The sequence below is a fragment of the Setaria italica genome, chromosome III (genome assembly GCF_000263155.2).
Source record: "Setaria italica strain Yugu1 chromosome III, Setaria_italica_v2.0, whole genome shotgun sequence".
Classification (NCBI taxonomy): Eukaryota; Viridiplantae; Streptophyta; class Magnoliopsida; order Poales; family Poaceae; genus Setaria; species Setaria italica.
This window is the reverse complement of record NC_028452.1, coordinates 42,852,383-42,878,936: the sequence shown is the minus strand read 5'-3', so window position 1 is coordinate 42,878,936 and position 26,554 is coordinate 42,852,383. Positions and strand designations below refer to the sequence as shown.

Genomic DNA, 26,554 nt, shown 5'->3' with positions numbered 1-26,554 from the left:
CATACCAAGAAACCTTGAGAAAGATCCTGCTTGATGCCACCTAATAGCAAACAAGGTGCTTGGCTCATGGACACTACTTGTGCCTTTGGTGGTGATGAGATCAATATATCTGGCCGACGGAGGGTTCAACCTTTTGCTGTGGGACATCAAGGTGATGGTGACGGAGGGTTCAACCTTTCGCTGTGAGATGATAGCAGACATCACAATACATGTTAGAAAAATACATCATGAATTTTTATCGTTATTTTTATAAGGTATGATATTTAATAATAAATTAATTTCTACTTCCTCCATTCCAAATTATATGTCGTTTTGACTTTTATAGATTCATAAACTTTGTTATGCACTTAGATATGCCCTATGTCAAGATGCATAATAATATCTATGCATCTAGAAAAGCCAAAACGACCTATAATTTGGGACGGAGGGAATAGAATACAAATTATACAAAAACAATGATAAAAATTCATAATTATTTTTGACATACATGATGATGTCTACTGTCACCCTGCAAAATTTTTCAAATTGAAATTCAACTTGTGTGTGAAAAAAATTATATTAGGAAATAAATTGAACTAAATAGGATAGTTTGGGGGTAAAGTGAATAAAAAATAGTTTATGCAGTTATCAGTTTGGCTATATTTTTCCCATAAACAACAACATTCACGGATTACATTATGTATCCGCTCTAACTTTGCATTAGTCGCTAAGAATAATTGCCCCAAACTAAGCTAAGCAAAGAAGCAATTTTTTTTTGCAACAAAACCTATATCAAGATCGCTACCCATCGAATTCTGCTGGATATCAAACCACTACATTACTCACACGGGACGAACAATGAACCGAAGAATCACACAGAAGCGCACCATCGCATTTGCAAGGTTCAGCAGCGCCATTGCCACCTGAATAAGCGGCTTTTTCAGAGCTCGATCGAAAGGATAAGCCTGAGTCGTCGGGGACACCGGGAACAGGTACTCACCGGTCGCCGGCGCCGTCGATGTTGCTACCGGTGCCGGAGCGAGGCGGCGCAGGCGTGAGGCGCGAGGTGGAGGAGGGGCAGGGGCAGTCTCGTCATTTCTCCCTAAAATTAGAAGAACACCGGGGGCACGTGACTATCTCGTGTTCTTCTCTTGTCTCCTCTCCTCTCCCTTCCTCCTCACCGGCGAGAGGGAAATCAAACCCTAGCGCCCCCGTCGTCTCCGCCGGCGACTCCGCGGGATCTCCGTCGAGGGCCCCCGCGGATAGAGCGATTCCTCCCGCGAGACCTAAGCTCCTTCGATTAGGGATTTCCGCGGGCGAGGCGGGTGGTGGCGGTGGGCGATTTGGGGGGTGGAGGTGGAGGTGGAGGGGAAGGGGATGGGGTCGTCGTCGAAGGTGGTGCGGCCGGAGGACGTGCTGGAGTCGCTGAAGAACGACGGCAGCATCGACGCGCTCCGCATGAAGATCATCGCCCAGCTCAAGGCCAACGTGCGTACACGCCGCCTCCTTCCTCTCCCCAATCCACTCATGTTCCTTTCGAGACCTACTCTTTTGCTCCTTTTTGCTACTATATGCTAGCAATCGTTTGTTGTATGGTGAGGATGCATTATGCGGTTAGGTGATCACTTCCAGCTTAAGGTGGTAAGACCCTGCTTGTGAGATATGCTCGTAGTGTGACTCTGTTGCACTGTGCCGTCGGGGACAGTCTGAATTCATGTGCTGCACTTTCTGTAACTGATGGAATTGTGAAGTTTTTTTGTGACCAAATCATTGATATTGGGTAAGAGTTTAGTTGCTTATTTAACTGCTTGCCCCGTTCCGTGAGGCGACCGTGCGTGTCCGAAAAGACCTTTAAACAGGGGATTGGTTTGCATGAGAATTTGGGTGTTTAGTTGTCCTCTCGTGTCAGTTTCATTCTGATGTTTCAGGAAATGGTTTACATGAGAATTTAAATATTTAGTTGCCCGTGCCGTTTCCTCTTCGGTTTTCATTCTGTTTTCTCTTCCAATCGACATGACGTTTTGAGGATTGGTTTGCATGAGAATTTGGGTGTTTAGTTGTCCTTACATGTTGCTTTGCATGTGTTTGTTTCCTCATCAGTTTCATTCTGTTCTTCCCTCATATCAACATGACGTTTCGGGAAAGTGGTTTGCATGCGTATTTGGGTATTTAGTCGTGATTTGGTGACACTTGGCACGTGTTGTTTCCTTGTCGGTTTCTATTTTCCCCTCCTATTAACATGACGTTTCGAGGATTGGTTCTCATGAGAATTTGGGTATTTAGTTGTCGTTTTGTGTCACTTAGCACGTGCTGTCAATGTTGAATACAGACATTTCTGCAGTAACTTATGTTATACATACCCCTTCCTCACAATCTTGGTGTCACTCTATGTCAGACTCACTTGTCTAATGGAGTAGTGGGAAGTGGAAACTTGGCATTGAACTTTCTAAATTTGATTTCAGGAGGATATGAAGAAAAACACTATGATGATGGTGGAGCAAAGCAAGGTACTGAATACTCCTGGAGCTGAAAAAAAGACCAAGAGGGAGTTGTTTGATGCACTTCGACAAGAACTTGAGTAAGCTCTTGTCTTTTCTGTAGAACTCACTAACATTGGATCACATTGATAACGGATTGTGCTGGTAACAGTACATTTCTCTGTCTGTCTTTGGCCTTAGCTGCAAACTGCTTATACAGGTTATCGATTGTTTTGATGCTCAGTAGCAATATTTTTTTACCCCCCAAAAAATGTATAGGCTTGACTTCATGCACAGGTCTCCATGATATCTTATTTTCCTACCATATTATCTGCTCGCCGCTGCTTGTTTGAAAAGTAGTAAAGATCTAGTTCCCATGATTTTACTTATTCTTTTACTGTTCCCATGTATTGATTGTAATGTGGGAAATCCAAATTTACATGTTCTGCATTTCACACAGTTTGCAGCTCCATTCCCAGCTTCTTCTTGCCTCAGAAGGAATGATTCATCCAAACTATAGTGCAGTGCTGACCTGTTTTATGCAATGCAGGACTCCAGTCCTTGAGAAAGCTTCGAAGGCAGTTTGGGAGCTGATACTTGACAATGGCGGATTAGGGAAAGAGATAACCGAAACAGTTGAGAAAGTCTTCTGCCGACTCAGTGGGATTGACATGATGCCGCCGCCTCCACCGTCAGCAGCTGGTGCTCATCAAGAGAAAGATGACATGGCTATTGATGAGGGTGAGAAGAGCAAGGAGATGGATTCGTTCGAACCATCCTCATCGAGGAAGAGACCCTTCAGCGACGTCAACCGAAAAGGAGCAGGTGCTGTACCAAATGGCAGTGCTACAGACCAGCATGATGAGTCTGATGATAGCGACCAGAAGATGTGATGCTGGTCTGTGCTGTAACTTTTAGTTCGTAGAGGATGAACTAGCTTTTGTGCTTGAATGGTAAGAAGTTGAACCGGATCCTGCATATTGATGTAGTTTACAATCTAGGGTTGTATGTTATACTGGCAAGTTATACTTCCTGTTCATACCAGTAAGTTCTGTAAGCAGCTGCTGTATAATGTTTCAGTTTTCAAGAAAGTGGATGTTCCTGTGTTTCATTCTTCTGAAATCTGAATGTAGAACAAATTGGTTGATTAGTTCCTCCTGAAAGCTTTGTGGTATCTTGAGGTTAATTTTATTTTTATTTTTGTGTTGTTAAATAAATGCTTCATTGTTTTTTCGGGAGGGTTTTCATCTTATGGCGCCTTTAGTCTGAGTTTGGAGATGGTAATGGTCATTTTGCTCATCATATTATTGTTTGGTTTGAGGAATAAGAAGTGTTGATTCTTTCACATCATTCCTCAAAAGCCAATGATTAGTGTAAAAATGAACGAGCAATGAAGTTGTCACACTAAAATTCATGAACAAATGTGATGGATCACTTTTATTTATGATGAAATGACTCCTCAAATTAAACACACCATGCCACCAAAAGAGTTCGTGTCTCCAGTAAAATAAAAAATTGAAGGAAAAAAACTCTATTGTGGTGTTGATCGCTTTTCATCTCCTTGTGTGGACCGCTTGACAGTTGACGCACAAAAAATGCCACAAATGCAATGACTTTCGCAGCAATAAGGAAACACACCAGGTACATACACTTCAGTGTCAGTGTCAAACAAGGAGATTGCAGAGGGGAAAAAACACTAGGCTACTCGTTAGGCAGACAAGAAATTGCTCTACTGGTACAATTCTCAGAGGCTTCTGCCCAGCATTACATCATTGACATCATGAAAATGGTTTGTTGTTCACTATCACTACAACTATCCGATCATGTTAGGGCTCTATCGATGGCATTCATCTCTGCTCACAAATCATGAAGCACCAACTCTTGATATTATATCCCTTCACTCGTGATGGAATGTTAGGTGATCGGGTTCAGCTTCTCATCAGGCATCAATGAAGTGGATGTCGAAGGTGTTCGGATGGATCTGCCACACATTCAGGGATGCATACTCCTCTAGGCACTCCTTCAATTGAGCCTCACTATATCCCTGCATTTCACAAACATTTGAGCACAAGCCAATTTTTGTCAGCAATCAAGCCATTCTGAGATGTGGCATTGGTACCAGTATGTGTATGTAGAAACTGTACCTTTCTGGAGATCAAGTTAAGAGCATGAGCATATCTCACATCCATGCTGCTCGTCCTTGCCGCTTCATCTCTCAGGATAGAATATATGTCAGAAATCGCATCTAGGCCAGACCGCTGACGGTCATCTGAGTATAACGAGTACTTGGACATCTGCATCAGTCGCAGTGCTTCATCAACATCACTCTGAGCCACAGTGTCTGAAAATCTAAGCCTTGCTAAGGCCTGCGATAAACAAGCAACATCATGTTCAGAAGGAGATACCTTGCATGTTAGTGTAACTGGAAAACGAAAGGATAACACAGTTGAAATTTACTTACAATAGAAATGCGGAGTATGCTGAGGAGTGTCCTGATAGTTGTGTAGGAGGTTGGTGCATTTGACTTTGCTTCCTCTTGGCGGATGCTGGAATATGCAGTTGCGATGTATTCCTCGAGCTCTCGAGGAACAGAAGGAATGACTCTTCTCGCAGCAGATATGTAGGCTCTGTGATCAGATCAAGATTGTTAAATTGTAAACTATGAGCAAAGATAGTAAGCCATACTTCTATTCAGTGTCAGCTTATCCGCATTGCTTTCTAACTGTCACTTAAGTGTTGGTACTGCAGCTACGAAATCTTTTTGGGGAAACACAATGACGAAATTAGGACACTAAATGAAATGCAACTTCAGGAATATTGTACTTGCCTAAGAACAGATGGTTCAAGTGGTGTGAAACCCAGCGCTGGCGATTCAAGATTTTGGTGCACATGAACAACATGTCTTGCCATCTCAAGATCACTTTCCATGTCTGCACGATCCAGGATCAACCAAAGGAGGTCGAAACGAGACAGAAGTGCTGGAGGTAGATTTATGTTTTCAGCTGGAGTCCTCCTCATGTCGTACCTTCCCCTGAATAATTAAAAACAATGCAATTATCACGATCAATGTCATTTCCTTTATACCATTTCAAAAAGGGAAATATTCAAATCAAATTTTACCATGCTGGATTTGCAGCAGCCAGAATTGCAGTTCGTGCATTGAGTGAGGTGGTGATGCCAGCCTTGGCAATGCTAACTGTCTGCTGCTCCATCACCTCATGAATCGCTGTCCTGTCTGACTCTTCCATCTTGTCAAACTCATCTATCGCGCAAATACCCATATCTGCCAGCACCTGAAACCCAAGTTTGCAAAATGAGATTAATCATTAGTAGGATTGCATGCCTGTGCTTCGCACCAAATAACTGTTTTTATTGTGCTAAGGTGATAACTCTACAGAAAAATAAAATGGAATGTTTACCAGCAGAACAGGTATGAAACCCCAACTGCTGGCTTGATTTAAAAAAAGAAAGAACTACATATTCTCAACAGCTATAGTCAGGACTGGAGAGCAAAGTTTACATTTGTGAAAGCACAAACAGGTAGACCTGTAGTTCAATAGAAGAGAAAACATTAAAAGATGTCATCATAAGGTCACATCCTTACCAGTGCTCCACCCTCGAGGACAAACTCACTAGTAATTGGATCTTTCTGTACGGCAGCAGTAAGACCAACACCACTGCTCCCACGTCCAGTGGTATACACTCCTCTTGGAGCAACATTTATGATATGCTTCAGAAGTTGACTCTTTGCAACACCAGGATCTCCCATCAAGCATATGTGAAGGTCTCCTCTGATCTGTACATTCACATTACACAATCAATGGTGACATGTGAGCAGTTGGAGAGAGCAAAGGTTGAGTGGGAAATGCATGCCATCCTAATTTGTAGCAGCATGCATACCTTCATGCCATCTGCGAGCTTCCGATGGGGTGCGCCAACAAGCAGCAACAGCAGTGCCTTTTTTACGTCTTCATGGCCAAATATTTCAGGTGCCAGGGACCTTGCCAGCTTACTGTAGATATCACCATCCTCAGCCAATCTGTCAATTTGTTCTTGTTCATCACCTTTAAGTTCATATCTGCAGCAGTTTACAGTCACTAATCAGACAGCTGCTGAAGACAAATGGAATGAATGGCATGAGCCTTAGATGACTCACTCTTCATATTTTTTCTTGAAATGGGTAACAGACATTGCTTCCAAGTAAGTATCAGCAACTAATCCTGCACGCATCGCTCTGAATCCATAGTATGGCATGGGAAGAAAAATGCCTGACATCTCAACCACATCTCCAGGTGCAACCTAATCATGATAACATTTAGTCCTTGGACTAATACAGAATATCTCTAGTGGACCCTTAATGCTCATGAGAGCATTTAGTTACTGAATTTAGTAAACCAAAAGCAGAAATCTGAAAGAAACTTTCTTTCAAAGCTAAGCATACATCAAGAACATAGAGATTATTGTGCTGTGAAACAATGCAAAGTAAACTGTTCAAAGTCAAACAAAAAGTTGAAGTTTGCTTCACCTTTCTAGTCAGCTCTCCTCTTAGATGAACAGTAAGAGAACGAGGGATATGACCCTTTGGTACGTGCTCTGCTAACTCTTGAAGTTTCACCTGCAAGGCAATGTCGCTGTTTTATGGAAGTGGAATCTAAAACATGCCGAAATTTGAGCTGGTCTTTTCATTTTTGACCAGATTTGAAGAAAGGTGAGTACCTCCTGAAATTTCAAAAATTTTGATGCTCGCAGTTGAAGAATTAGATTCCCCTTTGCTCTGTTCAGCTTGCATCTTTGTGATGGGCACTCAAAGAGAGGCATAAAGACTCTAGCAGTCACTTCCTACCAAATTCAAAACAATTGTTTTTGAACATTCATTCAATCATTCTAAATAGAACTTAGAAACAGAGACAAAATGCTAATGTATGCAGCCACAGTACAGATAATAGTACATTCTATCATGTCTCTCAGAATTTATCCCACACTGCTCTAAAATAATTTATTATACAAGGTCAACATATCAAGCCTATAATAAAAAGGAAAGCCTGAAAAAAGATCAAGTACCTGATATATTTCAAAACCACATTCTTCACATGTATAAACAGCAACCTGCATCAAGGGCTTCACATCCGAGCAGCGAGTCACAATTCCAGATATTTTCACAAGTTGCCCGATGTTGGATGCCTTCACTTGCCTAATGGTGAGTGGAGTCACCTTTGAGAATGCCTTGACGTAAACCTCACTACAATGCCAAAACATAATCATTTTAATAAACATCAAACTGATAATTGGATCCACATGACAAATCATTGGAGCGCAGTTCCAGTGAGATACACAGAATTAGGTGGCTCCAAGCATATATATATAACAGCAATAAGAAAATTTAAGCAAGTATAAGATGCAAATATTCATATTTAGCTGACATATTACATCACAGCATACACGAAAGCACAAGTTTGCAAGACATACTTCTAAGATCTGAACCGTTCAGAGGCTAATGGTGCTAGCATGTTATATCAAACCAGATCAAATGCTTTGGTTCACAGCAGAATTTAGAGGGGAAACGTTAGTTCAAATTATGCAGTATAATCAGTAATTTTCTTCATGTTCATGACATGGAATTTGCTCTCCATTCTACATTAACCATAACTGCAGACCCATTTTATTTACCAATTAATCGAAATCTGGAGCTCCAAGGCAAATTTAGGACCAGTCTACTTACAAGAACCGTTTGATCTCAGGTGGCATCCTCTGAAGTGGATCAGTGCCGTCAGCACCACCGTCAGCCCCCTCATCCACACGCTGCGTCATCAGGATGTCCCGGTCCTCGTCGACGGTGTACGCCTCCGTGGGCTCCGGCATGAGCTCATCCATGGCCTCCGCGAAGATGCTGATGTAGCGCCGTGTGTTCTCAGTGACCCGCTGCAAGAACTCCTCATCCACATCCTTGTACTGCACAACAACAACAAAAAAACATTTCGCACCAAAAATCACATCTTGCATCCACAAATTTCATAGAAGGAAAAAAAAGAGGAATAGGGTGTTGTTAAGGGGAGGAATTGGTACGTGGAACAGGTCGTCCAGCTCGATCTGGACCGCCCGTATCTTCCGGTTGGCGACATCTTGCTGCAACCAGAGTGACAAATCAGCGTGAAATTACGAAACCAAACCGGATCTTGAAGGGGCGACCCCTAGAACACGGGGAAGAGATCATAATTACCAGGATGTTCAGGTACTTGGGCTCGCCGCGCGGGTCGGCGAAGTTGGACAGGAAGTCCTTGGCGAGCGCTGCAGACACAAATCAAACACCAAGAACCAACGCGCCGTCACAGAATGTTCTGGAACCTTCCAGGAGCAAAAGAAGAAATGGTTCGAGGAGCATATGCAGGCTGTTGCCGAAGCAACACGTACCTCTGTCGGCGGCGAAGTCGGGGTTCTTCATCCCGGCGGCGGTGATGGGGACGGCGGCGGCGGCGAGGAGGGGGGGAGGGAGGCAGAGAAGGGCGGGACGCGGGACGGAGGCGGCGAAGGGTTTGGGTGAATGGCGGGAAGAGGGGCATAAGAGGAGGCGTTTTGGCGGGAAAGGAGCGGGCGGCGTGGCGGGAAATGTAAGTGGGCCCAGAACCTCGAGTGGGCTGAGATTTTGTTGGCCTAGAAGCTCGAGTGGGCTGGGATCATGTGGGCTTGAATTGGGCTGTTCTGGTTGGGTGTGTGTCTTCGGGCTTTTGTTTTTCTTTCTCTGGTATGATTGTTCATTTGTCTGTCCAAATAATGATCTCTTTACTCTGGAAAATAATTCGCCCAGCTCAAAAAATGACAATTGCGCATTTTATTATGACATTCATGCATACGTTCAGTATTCATAATTCTATATATGTAAAGCTGTTCGATAGACTAAACATTAAAATGCTATGAGCCATCACACAAAAAAAATAACAGCTTTTTTTTACAATTTACCAGCAGAAGTGCTCGTGCGTTGCTACGGGTCTTTACCCTCTCTAAAATAATTATCTGCTTATTCCCAATTCATGTTTCATGGTACTATATCACTTTTCTTCTTCTCCTTCCCGAAATTCTGCACAAGGAAAATTAAAGAAATAGATAAGCTATCATAAGAAGAAAAGTTCATGGATTTCATACAAGGTGGTATCACAAGAATATGGAGGTTCTCGATGTAACTGGATGCTGTGATACGTCACCTTTTTTAATTCCTAAGTCATATTTCCCTAAAATCTTCGCACTAAAAAAATGTAATTTTGGTGTGCATAATTGAAATCGCAATTAATTTATTATCACAATGTATGTTGATCCAATCATCCAGCAATTTTAGTATTAGAGTGCTCCATGAAATTTGTATTTGATCCATACAGATCCTCGGCTCGTTCTCCGACTGTACAATCACTAAGTTAAAATTTAAATTAGCAATTCTGATTAAATTAAGGAGGTTCAGCCAGCAAGACTGTAGAGCAGGCCTTGAGGCTATCTAGGTTGTTTTGCCATTATTTGATTTATAATGTACGACAACATCAGGTTTAAACATACATTAAAGCTTATGGTATATAGATTCAGTATGCACGCAACTCCAATTTCAGCTTTCATGCATTAGCATGTTATTACAGACGTATTGCCCACTAAACTTTCAATCTATAAAAAAGCAAGGCTAAAAAAATGCTTACCCTTGATTAGAATTTGCTGGACCACTTCTAAATTTAAAACTTTCACTGCATGCAAATTTATATAGCAATTACTGAACCAGCTTGACCATACTCCGAGCCGCATAGTACCAACGAGCACTCCAGGCAGCACCACTGCATCAGTAATGTTAGGTGGATGCCAGGCACCGGTGATGGCCTGCAGTCAGTGTTGGCAGCAAGCAGCAGGTGGAGATGCCGCACTTTGCGTCTGTGCTAGGTAGAATGCTACGACAACAGTTTATGCTTTGCTGTTGCGCGGATTATATGTGAGATCACAGCGGACCGTTTCCGAGAAGGCCGGCGCTAGATTAGGGCGGCGCGCATGGGTGCAACAGTGGGCGATAGCATCTGTGCATGGCGAGATCGGAGCTCCGTGTCATGCCACCGGTGTGGCACGATGGGGAGCTTGGGAAACAGAGATGGATTGGAACTGCTAGGCTATTTGACTAGGCGCAGCAAGAAGTTCATGCTCCTATTAGGATGGTGGGTTGATTACGAAAAATACGAGATTTTTTTTTTACATATCGTCAACGAACTACGGCAGTTTAACTCCTAGAACTGCGGGTTGATTAAAAAAAGTTGAGGGACTTTTTTGCAAAATAACTACAACGGTTGGAAGAAACAACCGCACTTTAATATGAGAAATAACTTGCGCTTACAATATTTTCTCATGGCTGCCATTCATGTATGTCTAAGAAGCATAAAGTGTTCTAGAACTACAAATAGTGGGAAGTAATAACAAGAAACAAAGTTCATTAACCTATTTCAAATTATCAAAAAGTATAGACTCCACAACTACACACTTTTATTTTATTTTCCCTGATGAGTATATATTTCGAAAATTGTGACTTCTGAAAGAAGTGATAAATATCACGAAGCAAGGGTGTTCAATTCCTATGAATAATTAATTAGCCGCAAAATTGTTAATCGCAATCATTCAGACTTGGATTAGATTGTCAAAGACGGGACAGTGAGGCAAAGAGTCTCTTCGCAACTGGGATAGTCGTTTCAAGGTCCAAACCTATCTGCAGCCGGCGGCTATATATCTTTGCGAACATAGATGATCCATTACTACTGTAGAGTCCTTGTTGTTCCAAAAAAAAATACTGTAGAGTCCTTGTAAATTTTCCACAACTTATCCTCCCAAAAAGTTAAAATATCCTACTCTTTTTCACAGCCCTGGCTTTGTCAACTTCATTTCTTGGGTTATCCATCCGGGAATCGAATAAAATCATGGGAGTTTGGTTGGTGGGTTTTGTCAACACAAAAAAGGAGAGAAAAGGGACGGATGAAACTAGGGATGCCACACATAGATGCATGCACTTGGAAGGACACTGTCACAATCAAACACCGAATTTTCCCAAGTCCCAACTCTAGAGCACATGGTTTTGAAATCTTGATGGCACAATGGGCTATTTATCGCCACTATATCGGTGGTTAATGAGAGATAAGTCTGGTTTCATGACAATCATTCCAGGTTGAAATCGGTTGGTATCCGGTCGGCAATCGATCGAATATAAACTAGTCATTCAAACTCAGCACATCAAACAATGTTGTGCCTGTCACCGGCACGAAACAGATACCGGCCGGGATGGCTCAAGATTTTCGTGATCATCTGGAATTTGGAACCTTCGTTAGTGCTTCTAAAACTGGGACCTTTTCTCGAGTTGGACCTAACCTTAAAACGTGGTCGGAAAGAAGGAAAAGATTGGGCAAATCAGAGCACAGCAACATGCCAAAGTGGCCACTGGATTCAAGCACGTTTATGGTGCTCTTTTGAGGGACAGCCCATGGCCCACTTGGCTTTTTAAGTTTCTTTTTATTGTAGCTGCTTTGATCTTCTCCTGTTTGTCTGATCCTCTGTCCTCTCTCTAACTAGGAGAACCACTGAACCAGCCATGCCTTTTGGGTAGGACATTATTCTTTCAGTGATCTACTATTAGGTTGCCACAAGTTTGTTGATAGCCTAAATAAAAGGATTAGCTCATCTTTCAGGACTAAAAAGATTGATCCATGATCATGTTTTTGTTATCGTGTACATGTACGTGCTTCCTGCGTTTTGTTCATGGAGACTGTGATGATATGAATTTCCTTGTTGATCTCTTGTCATTTAAAACCTGGTGTTAGGTTTTCCACTTGTCTGGCGACCAGAAGAAACCCACTTTGGAAGAAAGATCGTGGAGGGCTTGGTGCCTAAGTGGCTGCTTAACAAAGCTCCTTTTGCACCATGGAAAGAGAGAGCCATACATGAACTTTTTTTACTTTAGAGAGCTGGGTGTACTATAAGAAAATTAAGTCAAAAAACTTGTACTAGCAAAGGAGCAAGATGTTGCACTCACTGCTTGCCCAGAAATTTCCGATTTCACAATGTGTTGTCAAACATTTTGATAATTAGTTTTGGATAAACATCTTGACTGGAAGTGTTAGTATGTGCTTATTATGGGCCCGTTCGCCAAGAACAAATTATGGACCCATGCATGCAGAAATAGAAAAAAATGTGTGCTCTAAAGGAGGATTATTAAACTATGTACTCCCATTGTTTTTTAATTGAGGATGAGAAAAGAATGGCAGCTAATTGTTTTGAACTTTTGATTCCAAGAGAATCGGGTAGTGAACTTGGGTACTCCTCCTTACATGTAATATATTTTGGTTTCTGCTTTACCTTTATTTGTTTTAGATACTCCTCTTCCTCCTTGTTCTTATCCTTTCAAATACGGAATTGGTTGGGTTGACTAATATAGCTACCACACGAAAAATTCAGAATTGAAGCAGCTAATAGATTTAGAATGACGAATGCATAAGGGATCCAGAGAACCTGCAGCTAGCCGATGAATTGACTTGACGTGCATACCTGTCTAATTCCTATCGAAATTTAATTTGATCTCCTTGTATTCTTTCTTGGAAAAAAATGCTTGTTCATATGAGCATTACACCAACTGTAAAATTTGCATTTTCAACTGAAGAGCAGTATAGTATTCCGGAAATAAGCTAGTCTTTTATACCACACCATGAAGTCACTTTACAGTAGACTACTATATTTCTTGCTACATGTTAAGGATGGTGAACACGTGCAACAGGGGTGAAGCTAATGCTTGCTGTCGGTGTCAGCTGACACCGAAAGATGTTTGAAAATTTAGTGGAAAATACTGTTCAAACGCTGTTTTACAACGCTAATATGACACCGGTAGAAAACGATGCTGACACCGGCGAACGACGAGGCTGGCTTCGCCTCTGATATGCAATCCACGAAACAACTTGGTAGGAATCACTTTTCTGATGACACTAGCATACACTTGTAGTGAATTTTTTTCAAGTACTAGGTAGCACCCAGCATAATTTCTCGTGATAATATGGCATATTTGTATAAAAAATAAAGAACTTTGAAAATAACTATAGATTAGTGTAGATGGTTCTTAGTCTTCCGATAGAGCACCGAAACCTTGCTTGGTTTTGTACCATGGATAAGCAAAGTCACTAGTTAAAATTTTTGCATATGCTGTTGTCAAAGTAATTATTTTGTGCATTACGAAGATATGTTTTACAACATAACTAGATATTAAATAATTATGTTATGAAATCCATTGAAAGACGTGATAAAAAAAGGAGTGAATATATATTATTGCAAAGTAAACATCAGAATCAAAAACGGGATTTTTGATATTGGATAAACATCTTTTGAAAGTGTTTAGTGTATGCATACTATGTGCCCTTGTATGCAACAATTGAAAATTTGTGCTATAATGTACACTTAGACAATGCACTGCTTCTGAATATATTGATCGAGGAAAAGAAAATAACAGCAGCTGATTGTTTTTAGCTTTAGATTTCGAGAGAGTTTGATTCTTGTAGTCAACAAGAATGCTCCTTGCGAAGTTTTAATGTGTAGTTTCTTTTGGTTTTTCACTCTACCTTTATTTGTTCTAGACACGTATGTATATAAATTCTTTCATCTTGTCACATCCTTTCTAATACTAGTGGACATGCACGTGTTTCAAAAACACTAATAAACAAGATGTTTATATTCATAGAAAGTCGAGTAATCAATAAAGCTATTTATTATATAAAAGACATGCAAAAGAATTTAACTTTTAATTTGTATAAAAAATATCTGTACATGTCGACTGGAATAATTTATTGATACATTAACAATCCATCATTATGAACTAACGGACTCATATAAGCACTGGCCATATGCATCTTCAGCTTTTAATCATGAAAGACGTGAGCCGTAGAACATGTACTCGTACAAATATTTCACTGCAGGATATTGGCTGTACTCGTACAATTTGTAATCTACTCAGATCGAGCGGCAAAGACAAATTTAATGATGTCATGTAACTCAAAGTCTGTGTGTATACTATTTCTAACATCTGCAAAATGATAAAACTGTAAGTGTTGATGCACAAGCAATCTTTGGACCAAATTATCAATGTTATTAAATCATCTTCAAATGTTGATAGCAAGGATATCCTCCAGTTTAACTAAAAGTGATAGAAGTGTGATTGCAAGCTTTGGATTAATTTGGTCGTAAAGCTCAAAAAAGGCTTATTGTGGTTGACTGATATGGCTGCCATACAGGGGTTTAAATTTAAAGTGGCTAGTAAGTTTAGAAAGAACAGCATATATTGAATGCTGAAGAGATTGGACTCTGGAAATTGGTTTGATGTAACTATCTAATCTCCACTACAATTTGATCTCCAATCCAAAATTATTCTCAGAAAAATGGACTTTCACGAGTAACAGTAAAAATGCAGGTTTTGCAATATTTTTATTCTAGGGGCGGATAAATATGTGTGTGACTCTGTCTTTAAGTAGACCAATTATCATGCATCAAATGATGTACTCTAATCTAATTTTTTAAGTAACACCGAGAACACACTCTACAATAGAGTTGGTGCCATACATGTTTCATTGAGGATGGTAAAACGCACATACAATCCACTACATAATTTGGTGGAGTACTTACAATCTGAAAGACATTGGCTAGATAGTGATTTTTTTTTTCCAAGCTGCTATCTGCAAGTAGCACCCAGCATCATCTCTCACGACAATGCGGCATATTCCGATAGAGTAAAAGATGAGCAGCAACTAAAATAACTATTTGTGTAGTGGGTTCTTACTCCATCGACAGTGATGCATATTCCCTTCTTGAGGTCTTGGTTTTGTGGCATGAATAAGCAAACTTGCTAGTTAAATCATTTTTAAGATATATCATTAGGGGTAAAAATTTCATTTCATCCGATAATCTCCAAACTCGTGCATCATGCATTAAATACTATTGCTAGCCTATGAAACAATAGATCTCAAAGATAACATGGCACTCTTGCTTGGAAACGACGAACTGAAACTCCCTACTCCCTATTGGGATTGGCCTAAGTGATCTTAAAGAGCCCACTGCAGAGAAATTGACTTGATGTGCCGGTTTAATTCCTATTGAAATTGAATTTGATCTCCTTGTATTCTTTCCTGGAAAAATCCATGTTCAAATGAGTATTTACACGAGCCATAATAGAATGTACGAATTACATTTTGAGTTGAAGGGCCTACATATATGTATGACTTTGGATTGGGTAGACCAATTCTCATGCATTAAAAGTATTTTTGAAATAACCTAGTCTAAAGTAAACCACACCCTGATGTCACTGCACAATAGATTATATTTCGTGCTACGTGTTGAGCATGGTGAAACACATGCGATCCGCTAGACAACTTGGTAGGAGTCACTTTCTGATGGGCACTGGCATGCACTTTTACTGAATTGTTTTCAAGCTGCTACAAGGGAGCCTCCAGCATCATCTCTATGACAGCATGGCATATTCCTATATGAAGTGGGGAAGATAAATGACCTCGATAATAGCTACTGATTAATGTAGTGGGTTCTTAGTCCCCAGCACAACACTAAAACCTTGCTTCATTTGTTGCCGCAAGCAAAATCATTAGTTAAAATTTTGGTTTGTTGTCACCCAAATCATCAAAAGTGTGCCTTATCAGCATATGTTTTACTACCTAACTAGATATTAGTAATTATGCTACAAAATCCATTGAAAGATGTGACACCAAAAGAGCGAAGACGTATTGCTGCAAAGTAGCATATTAAAGATCCCTTTTTAAGGTTTGATGTTGGATAAACATCTTGAGCTGAAGTGTGTATCCACATATTATATGGGCCCATGCATGCAATGGAAAAAAGGTAAGATATAAAGCAGGCTTAGACGGTGTACTCTCGTATGTTGGTTTTGATTTTTGGAGTAAGAATAGCATCAGATTGTGTTTGAGCTTTTTTGTGATATGTTGAGAAATCTGGCACGCGCGCACACTTACACACAAACTGTTTTGGTTGTTTGGTTGGAAAAGTTTTATTTTGCTTGGAAAAAGCGAGCCAGTTGGGGTTGACCGATATCGATATGGCTACCATACAATGGTTCAAAAATAAAGTGGCTAGTATATTTAGGAAGAATACAATGATTGTTAAAGATCTTGAACGTAGAAATTCGTTTGATTTGCATGTCAATTTCCATGGTGTGACTATAAATTATTTCCCAGATAAATGAATGTTCATGAGCACTGACAGAAACAAAACAAAATGCACGGTTTGCATTTCAATTTGTGGGTAATGAATATGTGTGACTCTTCGGCTTTTAAGCAGACCAATCCTCGTATGCATCAAATGCGTTGTAGTCTAAAATATATAGTCACAACTTGTGAACTTGAAATATATAAAGTAACAACAAAAGAAGTTAATTACTTTGCAATGTAATAGGCTGCACTTGCATTGGTGCTTCATTGAGGATGGTGAAACTCACAAACCATCCACTAACCACAACCTGAACGGCATTGGCTATGTGTTATTTCAAGTTGTTTTACCTGCAGCAGGTAAGCCCCTAGCATGCATTATCTCTCGCAACAATATAATGCCGCATGCTTGGATAGAGCAAAAAGATGAGCAACACACAAAATAACTGTTCATGTAGTGGGTTCTTACTCCTTGGACAGTGACCCTATTTCACTCTTAAGCTCTAGGTTTACTTCGTGGAATGACTAAGCAAAATCACTAGTAAGTTTTTTTTAATATATCATCTTACAAGTCACAATATGCATCAGCATATTTTTACTGCCCAACTAAATGTTTATATGGCACAAAATCTATTGAAAGATGTGACCCCGAAAGGAGAAAAATATAAGTTAACATCAAAAATCCCTTTTTAGGTCTTAATGCTCCATTCTGGTGCGGACCAATCAATCTGCCGAAGCATGAGGTATACTTTGCAGACAACCCCACGAAATAAATGCAATTTGCGGAATATGGCTGAGAATATTTTATCTAACAGAATCATGTGGACGGCTGCATGCACATGCATGCAGATGCCCACCGACCATGAATACGTATTAATTATTACTAATGTGCAAGTATACAACTTTTACTAGGCGGTATAGATGATCGATATGGTTCGTATCAAGCCGTGTTATATTTTATAAAATTAATATTTAGTGTCAACCTTTAATCCTCCAGCAATCCAAAACTTTGATTATCTTAACTACTCATTATTTTACGATGTCAATTTCTGGTATTAAACTTTGATTAAAAGTGCACATGAAATGCATACTAGCTAGAAAAAGTCTTTTGGATGATCTTTCTCAAGAAATTCCACTCTAGTATAAAAAAAATCACTGAATGAAAAATTGGAAGCCTGTTCTACACAAGAAATGCACAAAATGTGCATTCTCAGGAGCAATCATGGAGGCATCACATTCAATTGAAGGTGGAGCCCACGACGTTAGGCCAAAACATATAAGAACCTGGACAATAATAATTGAGGTGGCCATGTTTGTCTCCTTTTTACTAGTCCATTTTATCTCCAAGAAAAATGAAGAGGAAATTCCAGCTCACATGTTTGTTTGTGGTCTAGTATGCTTTGGACTCATCCTCCAACATATAATTTTCCAAATGATCATGAATTTAATGGATAATTTTATTTGATATGAATAAATAAATCTGGGATAGGCACTTGTTTCTTCTAATGTGGGCTTTGGTAGAAAATTTCTTCTAGGTTGGTTGGAGAGTGATTATCATACTAGGGCATCACGTCAAAAGCTCATCAATTGAAAATAAAAAAGCTGCGATATGCTTGCTTATATACTACTTCCTCTATTCCAAATTGTAGATCATTTTGACTTTTCTAATTTTATAGATATTATTATGTACCTAGACATACACTAGATAATGCATAATAATATCAATGAAACCTCTAAAACGACATGCAATTTGGAACGGAGGGAGTACATAATAGTCAATACTGTTGTTGAGACCATCAATCTCATGTGCTTCGACGTGCTATCATGCACAGAGAAGCTATTCTTTCACACCAGACTCCATATTCCTTTTTTTTAAATAAAATAAATGCGTAGGCAGGTTTGGCGTACAAAGCTTAAGCACTAATTAAATGTGTTCCTAGAAGTTGTCGGCCTGGAGCTTTTTAAATAAATAGGAGGTAGTACGTATAGTCAAGTACCTACAAGATACAATGAACCTATAAAGATGTCTGCTGCTATAATGCTCTTTTGGAATTGCTCTAGCTAATGTCATGCCGTAGAATGCCTAGAGATCATGGCGAGTTGTTGCAATTCAAAAATAAAAAAAATGTAGTAACAACGGTCCCAATCAAGGAAGAGTAACCGTCCATTGTTAGGTTAAAACAGTGCTCTTTGCTTTTTACTCAATTCTCAGATGTAAAACCCATCTCCTGAAATCCTTCTTTCAAAATTAATCGGCACATTTCAACAAGGAGGTTAGGCTTAGTGAGTTTCGAAAATGTGTGAAAATAATTGGATAAGGTTACTTATATTTGTCCTCCATCAAATGTGCTTATTTTCACTGAATAAGGTTACTTATATTTGTACTCAGACGCTTCAAAAATTCATAATCGTCATGATTCATCGAGAAGACTTCGCCTCAAAGAGAAACGAAAATATCCTTTGCCTGACCCCGGGTTAGTTGGCTCCAACTGCACTTTCGGAAAAGTGCAGAGATTCTTTACAGGGGCATTACTGGAACAGACACCTTGAGCTCAGCTCACATTAGTCTACAGTACACACATGTGGTCCGTGTAAACCGAGCGAGTATTAAAAGTGATCTCTTGCTATTAAGATAAACAATTAGAGGGGAACTGATTCTTATGTGTGTTGCCTCTACAGTTTTTTTACATGAAAAGATTGTTGAGAGGTGCAGAATCGTTCGTACTAAAATTGAGATTCAGTTCGATGGGCTTTGCCTCACTTTTCTTCTTCTTGAAAGATAAAGGAAAAAAACATTAAATGAAATGCCACATTACATAAATTTTAATTGAAGGAAGAATAAAGTGGGCCATCGCTTCATTTCCGTGTGCCGGCATGCAGATTTGTCGGGTAAATAATTTAGTCATCTAAAGTAAATCAGTTGTAGTTTATTATGCGCACTCTTAAAAGATGGGCTGCAGTTTGCTTGAGTTGTAGGCTTAATATAAAGCTCGGAACTAAAATAATACTAATCCCACAAATATGTCTATTGAAGAATAACATACTACTATTTTACATCATTTTTAACATTCTTCGATAAGGTTAATCGAGCCAAACTACTCCGAGGGATGTCCATCTAAAACATCATGATTGATCTAACACAAGTCCAATGTACAATGTTAAAGGAACATAAATAGTTTAGAACAACACATGACACGTCACACCACCGCAACAAATATGATACTCGTTACAGTCCAAATCAATCAGCCACGCCACCGAAATCGCCGAACCCCATAACCTGCCGGCCCGACGATGGCACGGCACGGCACGGCACGCCGCACCCTGGTACACCCGTCATGGTGCGTCTAGCACATCGCCCTCATGATGCACGAACGAAAACAACCCATGCGCCCCCCACAGGGCCATTGACAGCCACCCAAGACCAGACTAGTAAAGATTCCCTTCACCTTTCTCCCATCATTCATTCATCTGGAACCATTCTGCAACCTCCTTTGGCAAGATTACCGAAACGCCCCTGCGTGGAGGATTTACAGAAATGCCCTCGGCCTGGCATTAAATAAGCCTCCCCACCTCACCTGATCCCCTCCCCCTTCCCTCTCCCGCCGCCTCTGATTGAGTGGCTCACCTTTCTTCCCCAACCAGCCTCGAGCTTGCAATCCTCTCCTCCGCCCTCCAATTCCTCCAGATTTCGGCTCGGTTCTCTCGAGCTCGAGCAGATCAGCCTCCTCCGATCGAAGTTTTGTTCAGTTTCCCCGTCCAAGAACCGCTGCTCTTCTTGGTTGAAGATCTTGGCGGAAGATCCAAACCTTTTGTGTTGGGGTTCTCCGGGTTTTCCTGCGCTGGAGGGACGTTTCGTTCTCGCTGGCCATGGTTTGGCTGGGAAGCAGCATCTTGATGCCCAATCTCTGAGCTTTATGAAGATCGCCAGCCACCTGCGCCGCTCCTGCTTCCTCCACTCCTTCTCGGTTGTCTTCCTCTACTGGTTTTATGTGATCTCATAACTTGCCCTCACCCGGATCCGCCATTCCCTGTCCTCTCTCCGTCCCCTCTTGCTTCTCCCTCCCTTCTTGCTTTCCTGAAGAATCGCCGAATAATAGCGCTAGCAGCAGCAGCAGCGGTAGAGGATTTGGTTGTAAGCTAGGCCGGCTCCGTGCGGGAAGAAGATGTCGTCGTCGTCGCTGTCGCCGGCAGGGAGGACGTCCGGGTCGGACGGCGACTCGGCGGACACGCACCGGCGCGAGAAGCGGCGGCTGTCGAACCGCGAGTCGGCGCGGCGGTCGCGGCTGCGGAAGCAGCAGCACCTGGACGAGCTGGTGCAGGAGGTGGCGCGGCTGCAGGCCGAGAACGCGCGCGTGGCGGCGCGCGCCGCCGACATCGCGTCGCAGTACGCGCGCGTCGAGCAGGAGAACACGGTGCTCCGGGCGCGCGCCGCCGAGCTCGGCGACCGGCTGCGCTCCGTCAACGAGGTGCTCCGCGTCGTCGAGGAGTTCAGCGGCGTCGCCATGGACATCCAGGAGGAGATGCCGGCCGACGACCCGCTGCTCCGGCCGTGGCAGCTGCCCTACCCCGCCGCCGCCATGCCCATCGGCGGCGCGCACATGCTCCAGTACTGATGACGATGATGCCTCTCCACCAGCCATGGAGCTTAGTGGTGGTTGGCAAGAAGAATTGGCTGCACGCACCTGCCCACATGATCTCATCTATCTACCTGGCTGCTTCGAGAATTACATAGGCTCTATCAGCTGCTGCTGTGTTAGTAAATCTGTGTTCTTGTTGCTTCAATAATTTGTTGCTGTTGTCTGTCAGTCTGTCTGTAATAGATGATGCTCATCTTTATGTAATTTCGTGCTTGATTTCTGTACTTTCTGTCTTGTGATGTGATAAATAAGTGTTATAATTTCCTGCTCCCACACAGAAGTGTTCCAACCAGATCTGATGGTGCATGAATTTTATTTCCAGTTCTCAACTAGTCATGGAATTGTAGATCTCTCTGGCTCAGTGAGATATGCTAGCTTCACATCACAAAAGAAGAGAGTGCCTGCGAGTCATAAAAGATGTGAGTTCTCTTATCAAACACCAAAGCAAGGAGAAAGGCATCAAAACAACTTGAGTGCAAAGTAACACATCTAATAAAGCGATCAAATCGAAGGGCAAATCTTCTGTTCCAAAGTTCTTCACTGGATTCTGCTTGGTGCCTGTTGACAGCTCCCCTCTCATTGTTGCTTGACCTTTTCCTGGGCATCGAAGCAGTGACAAACGAACATTTTGTTTCTTTTATCGGAACAAAACAAATACAATATATTTTGTTTCTTTTATCGGAAGAAAACAAATACAAATGACAAGATGCATTATTGCATCTGAATCCATGCTTCTCTTTCTTCCATCATCAAGTAAACAAGCAATTGTTAAACACCTGCTATGTGATCAAAGCAAAATGGAACTGGCATCAAACAATGTAGTCACTACATCCGTGACAAAGGCGAAAACGACTGTGAAAGTCACAGGAAAACCTTAAAAACTTTATCTTGACCGAACCTGTGACGTTACCAAATGAAAGAGCAAAGCTGCGCGTGCAAACAGGTCAAAGATTTATAGTGCTTCGTCCACTCAAAATTATGTCAAACGCAGATTTAGACATGGTCTGTTAGGTAAACCACCAATCCATTCACATTAAAGGGCAAACTCGAGCACAATTACTCGCAAAGATCACATAAACTTATGTAAAACTAGATCAGATGTTTGGTATGACATGGACATGTTCAAATATTCATGATGGAGGAAATTCAAACAAAATCTGGTGTTCTCAAATGGTTATGCTTATTTTTCAAGACAAATCTCCACAGCATTCACTTCGTCATGCTCTCCAGAGAGTTTCAGAAACAACTGGGTGAAAATAACTTCAGACTTGACGCATGGAAACTACTCCTCGACAACGACGCTGATCTGGCCCTTGTCCAGCATGTCGTAGAAGGATCTAGTCTTCCTCTGCTCGTTCCAGTGGTGCATCTTCCACATGCCGCCAGCAATCAGCCCCAGGGTGAGTCCAATGAAGATCTCCTTCACCACACTCGGGCCCTTGAGGGTGGCATGTGCAACCCTGCCACCTGCCATTTGCTTGCTGTTGAAGTCAGATGCCAAATGCCTGAAAGAAATGGAGGAGATTCTGTGAGTATACGTGGGAGCAACAGGCAGACAGCATATCGTCACCAAGGTAGAAAGATACTCTTAATAAATGCAGACATGTGCATACAGATCACACATTTTGGCTCTTTTAGATTACATGATTAGTCACACCAAAAAGGGGTTGATTTGATTAGTACATAGCATAAGTAGACCGGAAATGGACAAATGGTGCTGTAACGAGGTAAATGGAAGAGATCAAAACAAGAAATTAAGAATTAAAAAAAAATAGCAGCCGAATATGCACAATGCTATACAAACTTAAGCAAAGCAAGCACAGTATTCAGAAATGCTGGAGGGTTTTATTGTACAACAGAATCAACTCCCTCTTCCTGCATTCACCTCCTAAATTACCGTATTCCACCATAAAAGCTTATTAAGCGATTGGGACGGAACAAGAAATATGACACAAGAAATACTTCCAGCTATGGTATCAATCATTGCTTATTCCACCAGAGAAACAAATGTACACCAGGTACCCTTCACCTAACCCGCCACTCCGCACAAAAAACACAGCCATCATGGTCAAACAAAGCCACAAATGCTGCAAAGCAAATTAGTTGGGAGGGATTTCCACATCATTCATTGTCAAATCAAGGTAACAATATCAACATCTTAGCATCTACAATAGCGAGAGCTCAAACTATCCACTACCTAACAGGTGTACATCAAACCAGACACACAGCATTATCAGAATTGTGCAATGCTGCATCATTGACTCACCATCTACTAAACAACAAATACGTGCTTATTTCAGTTGGCTTTTTTCTTCAATTTGCTTTGATGCAAATCTTAGTTGTTGCAGACACTCTCAGCCTAACCAATGAGCAAACTCTATTCAACTCAGAATTAAAGAAACTCCAAACAGAACAGGTAATCTCACTTTGATACAAGTAGTTACTGACAAGTTCCAAAAATTACCAAAGAGCATAAGTATTTAAATTCAATAAATCATAAAAGGCTCCTAGAAAAGAGCAATAAGTTGATAGCTTAAATAGACAGGAGACTGACTGACTTGTGAAACATAAAACTTAACAGACTGCTAAACAAGCAAAACCCAAACGCTTCAAAAACCAAGGCATACTAGAGACTACAGTGAGCTTGCACTAAGAGCAGTTTATGCTATGGGAAAGGAAAGGACTGGAAGGTAGCTATCAAACACTTATCATAAAAGTTAAAGTCAATTAATCTACAGGCAGAAGCTTAAGTAAATGTGTACATGCCTAGTGTTAGGACAACACAAGAACAACAGCGAGGAACTTCACCAGGTTAGAATCAGCAGGCAATTTCCAATATTAAGTTATTAACACCTCAAAAGAATACAATGTCACTTCTGATAGTTCAGTATTACACATAGAAATACAGATGCATATAAAGTGACACAGCAATGCTAGATGAATAAGTAAGAATAAAATGAAGTGACTCTCTAAAGCACCATCCACACCACAGCACGTCATGAGATGTATTCATGTGCACAAATGCTATAGTCTTAAATGTTAAGTGTTCTAGAAGCTACAAGAAAATGAAGCTGATAAGGCCTTCTACCATGTACTAAATGAAATAGCCTCTGCAATTGGAGAAAATTGTGTTAGGTGTGTCAACCCAGCAGGTCCTGGGCCCAGGTTTAGAGGCTAAACTCCACCCACACACTGGAATTTGTCTAAGAAGACTAAAACATGAAGACCCACAGCACAAAACCTTAAACATAGAAAGAAATAAGAACAGGCAGCAACTTGAAAATATGCTAGCTAGATCAAAAAATCCTAAAAGTAACAACTCCCATCAGTCGATATCACAAGAACAGAGGCAATGAGCATGCATCATACAGAGGCAGTAATAAAATGCAGCCAGCTCCCCAACTCAATTTGTTAATTTACTGATTAAGGTACTTCTATGAAGCTAAGACAACATAAGCATACCCTGGTCCATTCAGATTATGGGTGAACACTGAAAATGCTGAGAAGTGAAGGACACATTACATGTCAAACACTGAAAATGCTGAGAAGTAAAGGACACATTACAAGTCAAACACCATGCATCTGAGAGGCCACACAAGTCAAAATCACTGTTGGGGCACAAATTCTTAGTTAGAATATTATACTCCTCAGAAAAACTTGCCCTACTAGGAGGCTATGCAATGGCCCTGGGCCCAAGCTTAAGAAGCTGAACTGCATCAACAAACTGGATAGCTACCTAAGTGAGCAAAACATGAAAACCAAATCTGCAGACCCTTTTCAACATGGAAACATGCTATACCCAATAATGTCACAGGAGGTTATGCTTATACACCATCCAGAGGCAACAGTAAAAGAAGCTGAAGGCCCGGTCCAATTTACCAAGTCAGTGACCACTGCAGCCTCATGAATGAAGTTAATCTGTGCCCTAAGCTATCATGTAACAGAACTATATTCCTAAGCATGTAGTATCCCAGCTAACAGGCATCCAGATTATGGGGCAACCTCAAATACTGAACAGACTAGGATACAGCCCACAAAAGGGAAATCGCTTTGCGTACAGATTACACAGCATTTCCCCTTGCAAAAAGTCTACATTTTTACCATTCACTTCCGAATATCAATCTCATCGCCCCATGTGCATACGCGTGAACAACCAAAACTATTCGAACTGGACGGATGGGTGGCTAGACGGATGGATACACCATCACCACGCCATGGCTGACTACCCTTGAAACCTTCAAATCCACCAACCAAACCAGAGACATCCGCCCTATCCGCACCCGCGCCCCCCATACAATCCGCCGCGCGAACACCGGCACGGATCCGCCTCCCGAACCCAGCACGACGGCAACGACGACGCCCCAGATCCGAACGGTCAATGAAATCACGGGGAAACTTTTTCCTCCAACCGCGAGCAGGCGCGTAGCGGGGGTTGTATCGGGCGCCGGGGACGGAAGGATCGGGTGCACGAGGAGGAGGGGAGCGGGACGGGAGGAGCTCACCTTGCCGGAGATGGAGAAGGTGGGGGTGCGCCGCCGCCGCGAGAGAGGGGAACAGAGCCTTCCCGTTTCGATCCGTGAGGTGAGGGGTGGCGTTTTTGCGGAGACGCCCTTTAAAGCCCGCCTATTCGCGAGCGTGTGGCTGGTGGCCTGGCGCTGACTGGCTCCCTCATGCTTTTACGCGTTCGGTGCAGCTTTTTACGTATTCGCTCCTCGCTTGCGCTGGATCGGGTTTACGTCTCCGTGCTAAGGGCCAAGTCCACGTCCACGTGGACCAATTGCAAGAGCTTGGACCAACTTATCGTCCAATCTCAAAGCTCGACCTTGGACATGCGATGGTATTGGTGTGAAAGTTGAAGGATGGAGAGTTTGCCACTGCGCGCGTACATAGGTCGAGGATTTGCCAAAGTGGAGAAAATCACAGTTCGAGCTCAAATCCGAGTGCTCAGGCGAGGCATACGAGGTATGAACCTTGAGAACTAGCCAGGGCTTCCGTGCGAGGCTGGGAGGCTTGCACCCACGTAGTGAGGTGCTCGCATGACAAGCTCAAACGGATCTCGATAAAAGGTCACCCGCGTGCGGTATGGCGACTTTGGTGCCTTGGGTGCTGTGCCATGTCGTAAATAATAATACAGTAAAATTTGTTAAAAGGCCTGATCACGAAAGGGCATTTGGTCTAGTGGTATGATTCTCGCTTAGGGTGCGAGAGGTCCCGAGTTCAATTCTCGGAATGCCCCAGTTTTTTAAAACTTTTTATT

At 41.8% G+C, this 26,554-nt stretch overlaps 3 protein-coding genes, 1 long non-coding RNA gene and 1 other non-coding gene across 5 annotated transcripts; 3 read left to right on the top strand and 2 right to left on the bottom strand.

Moving 5' to 3' along the window:
- Window positions 1–1,119: 1,119 nt before the first annotated feature.
- On the top strand, window positions 1,120–3,630 carry LOC101771063. The gene is made up of 3 exons (XM_004962714.2): window positions 1,120–1,467; window positions 2,442–2,557; window positions 3,007–3,630. The coding sequence occupies exons 1-3, from the start codon at window positions 1,357–1,359 to the stop codon at window positions 3,347–3,349; spliced, it is 570 nt and encodes a 189-aa protein (XP_004962771.1). The 5' UTR covers window positions 1,120–1,356; the 3' UTR covers window positions 3,350–3,630.
- Window positions 3,631–4,037: 407 nt separating this feature from the next.
- On the bottom strand, window positions 4,038–8,985 carry LOC101770663 (DNA replication licensing factor MCM7). Its single transcript, XM_004962713.3, has 15 exons — window positions 8,865–8,985; window positions 8,674–8,741; window positions 8,520–8,579; window positions 8,176–8,405; window positions 7,518–7,695; window positions 7,173–7,295; window positions 6,982–7,071; window positions 6,613–6,755; window positions 6,357–6,534; window positions 6,061–6,252; window positions 5,577–5,749; window positions 5,284–5,487; window positions 4,918–5,083; window positions 4,601–4,822; window positions 4,038–4,500 (listed from the first exon to the last, which is right to left on the bottom strand). The coding sequence occupies exons 1-15, from the start codon at window positions 8,893–8,895 to the stop codon at window positions 4,396–4,398; spliced, it is 2,163 nt and encodes a 720-aa protein (XP_004962770.1). The 5' UTR covers window positions 8,896–8,985; the 3' UTR covers window positions 4,038–4,395.
- An 11,243-nt stretch (window positions 8,986–20,228) lies between these two features.
- Window positions 20,229–21,570, top strand: LOC101769858 (ocs element-binding factor 1). The gene has a single exon (XM_004962711.3). It carries the CDS (start codon window positions 20,824–20,826, stop codon window positions 21,271–21,273), a length of 450 nt encoding a protein of 149 aa, XP_004962768.1. The 5' UTR covers window positions 20,229–20,823; the 3' UTR covers window positions 21,274–21,570.
- A 754-nt stretch (window positions 21,571–22,324) lies between these two features.
- Window positions 22,325–25,950, bottom strand: LOC111256696. Its single transcript, XR_002676894.1, has 2 exons — window positions 25,800–25,950; window positions 22,325–22,802 (listed from the first exon to the last, which is right to left on the bottom strand). It is a non-coding gene; the product is annotated as an uncharacterized LOC111256696 (long non-coding RNA).
- A 511-nt stretch (window positions 25,951–26,461) lies between these two features.
- On the top strand, window positions 26,462–26,533 carry TRNAP-AGG. The gene has a single exon. It is a non-coding gene; the product is annotated as a tRNA-Pro (tRNA).
- The last annotated feature ends 21 nt before the right edge of the window (window positions 26,534–26,554 follow it).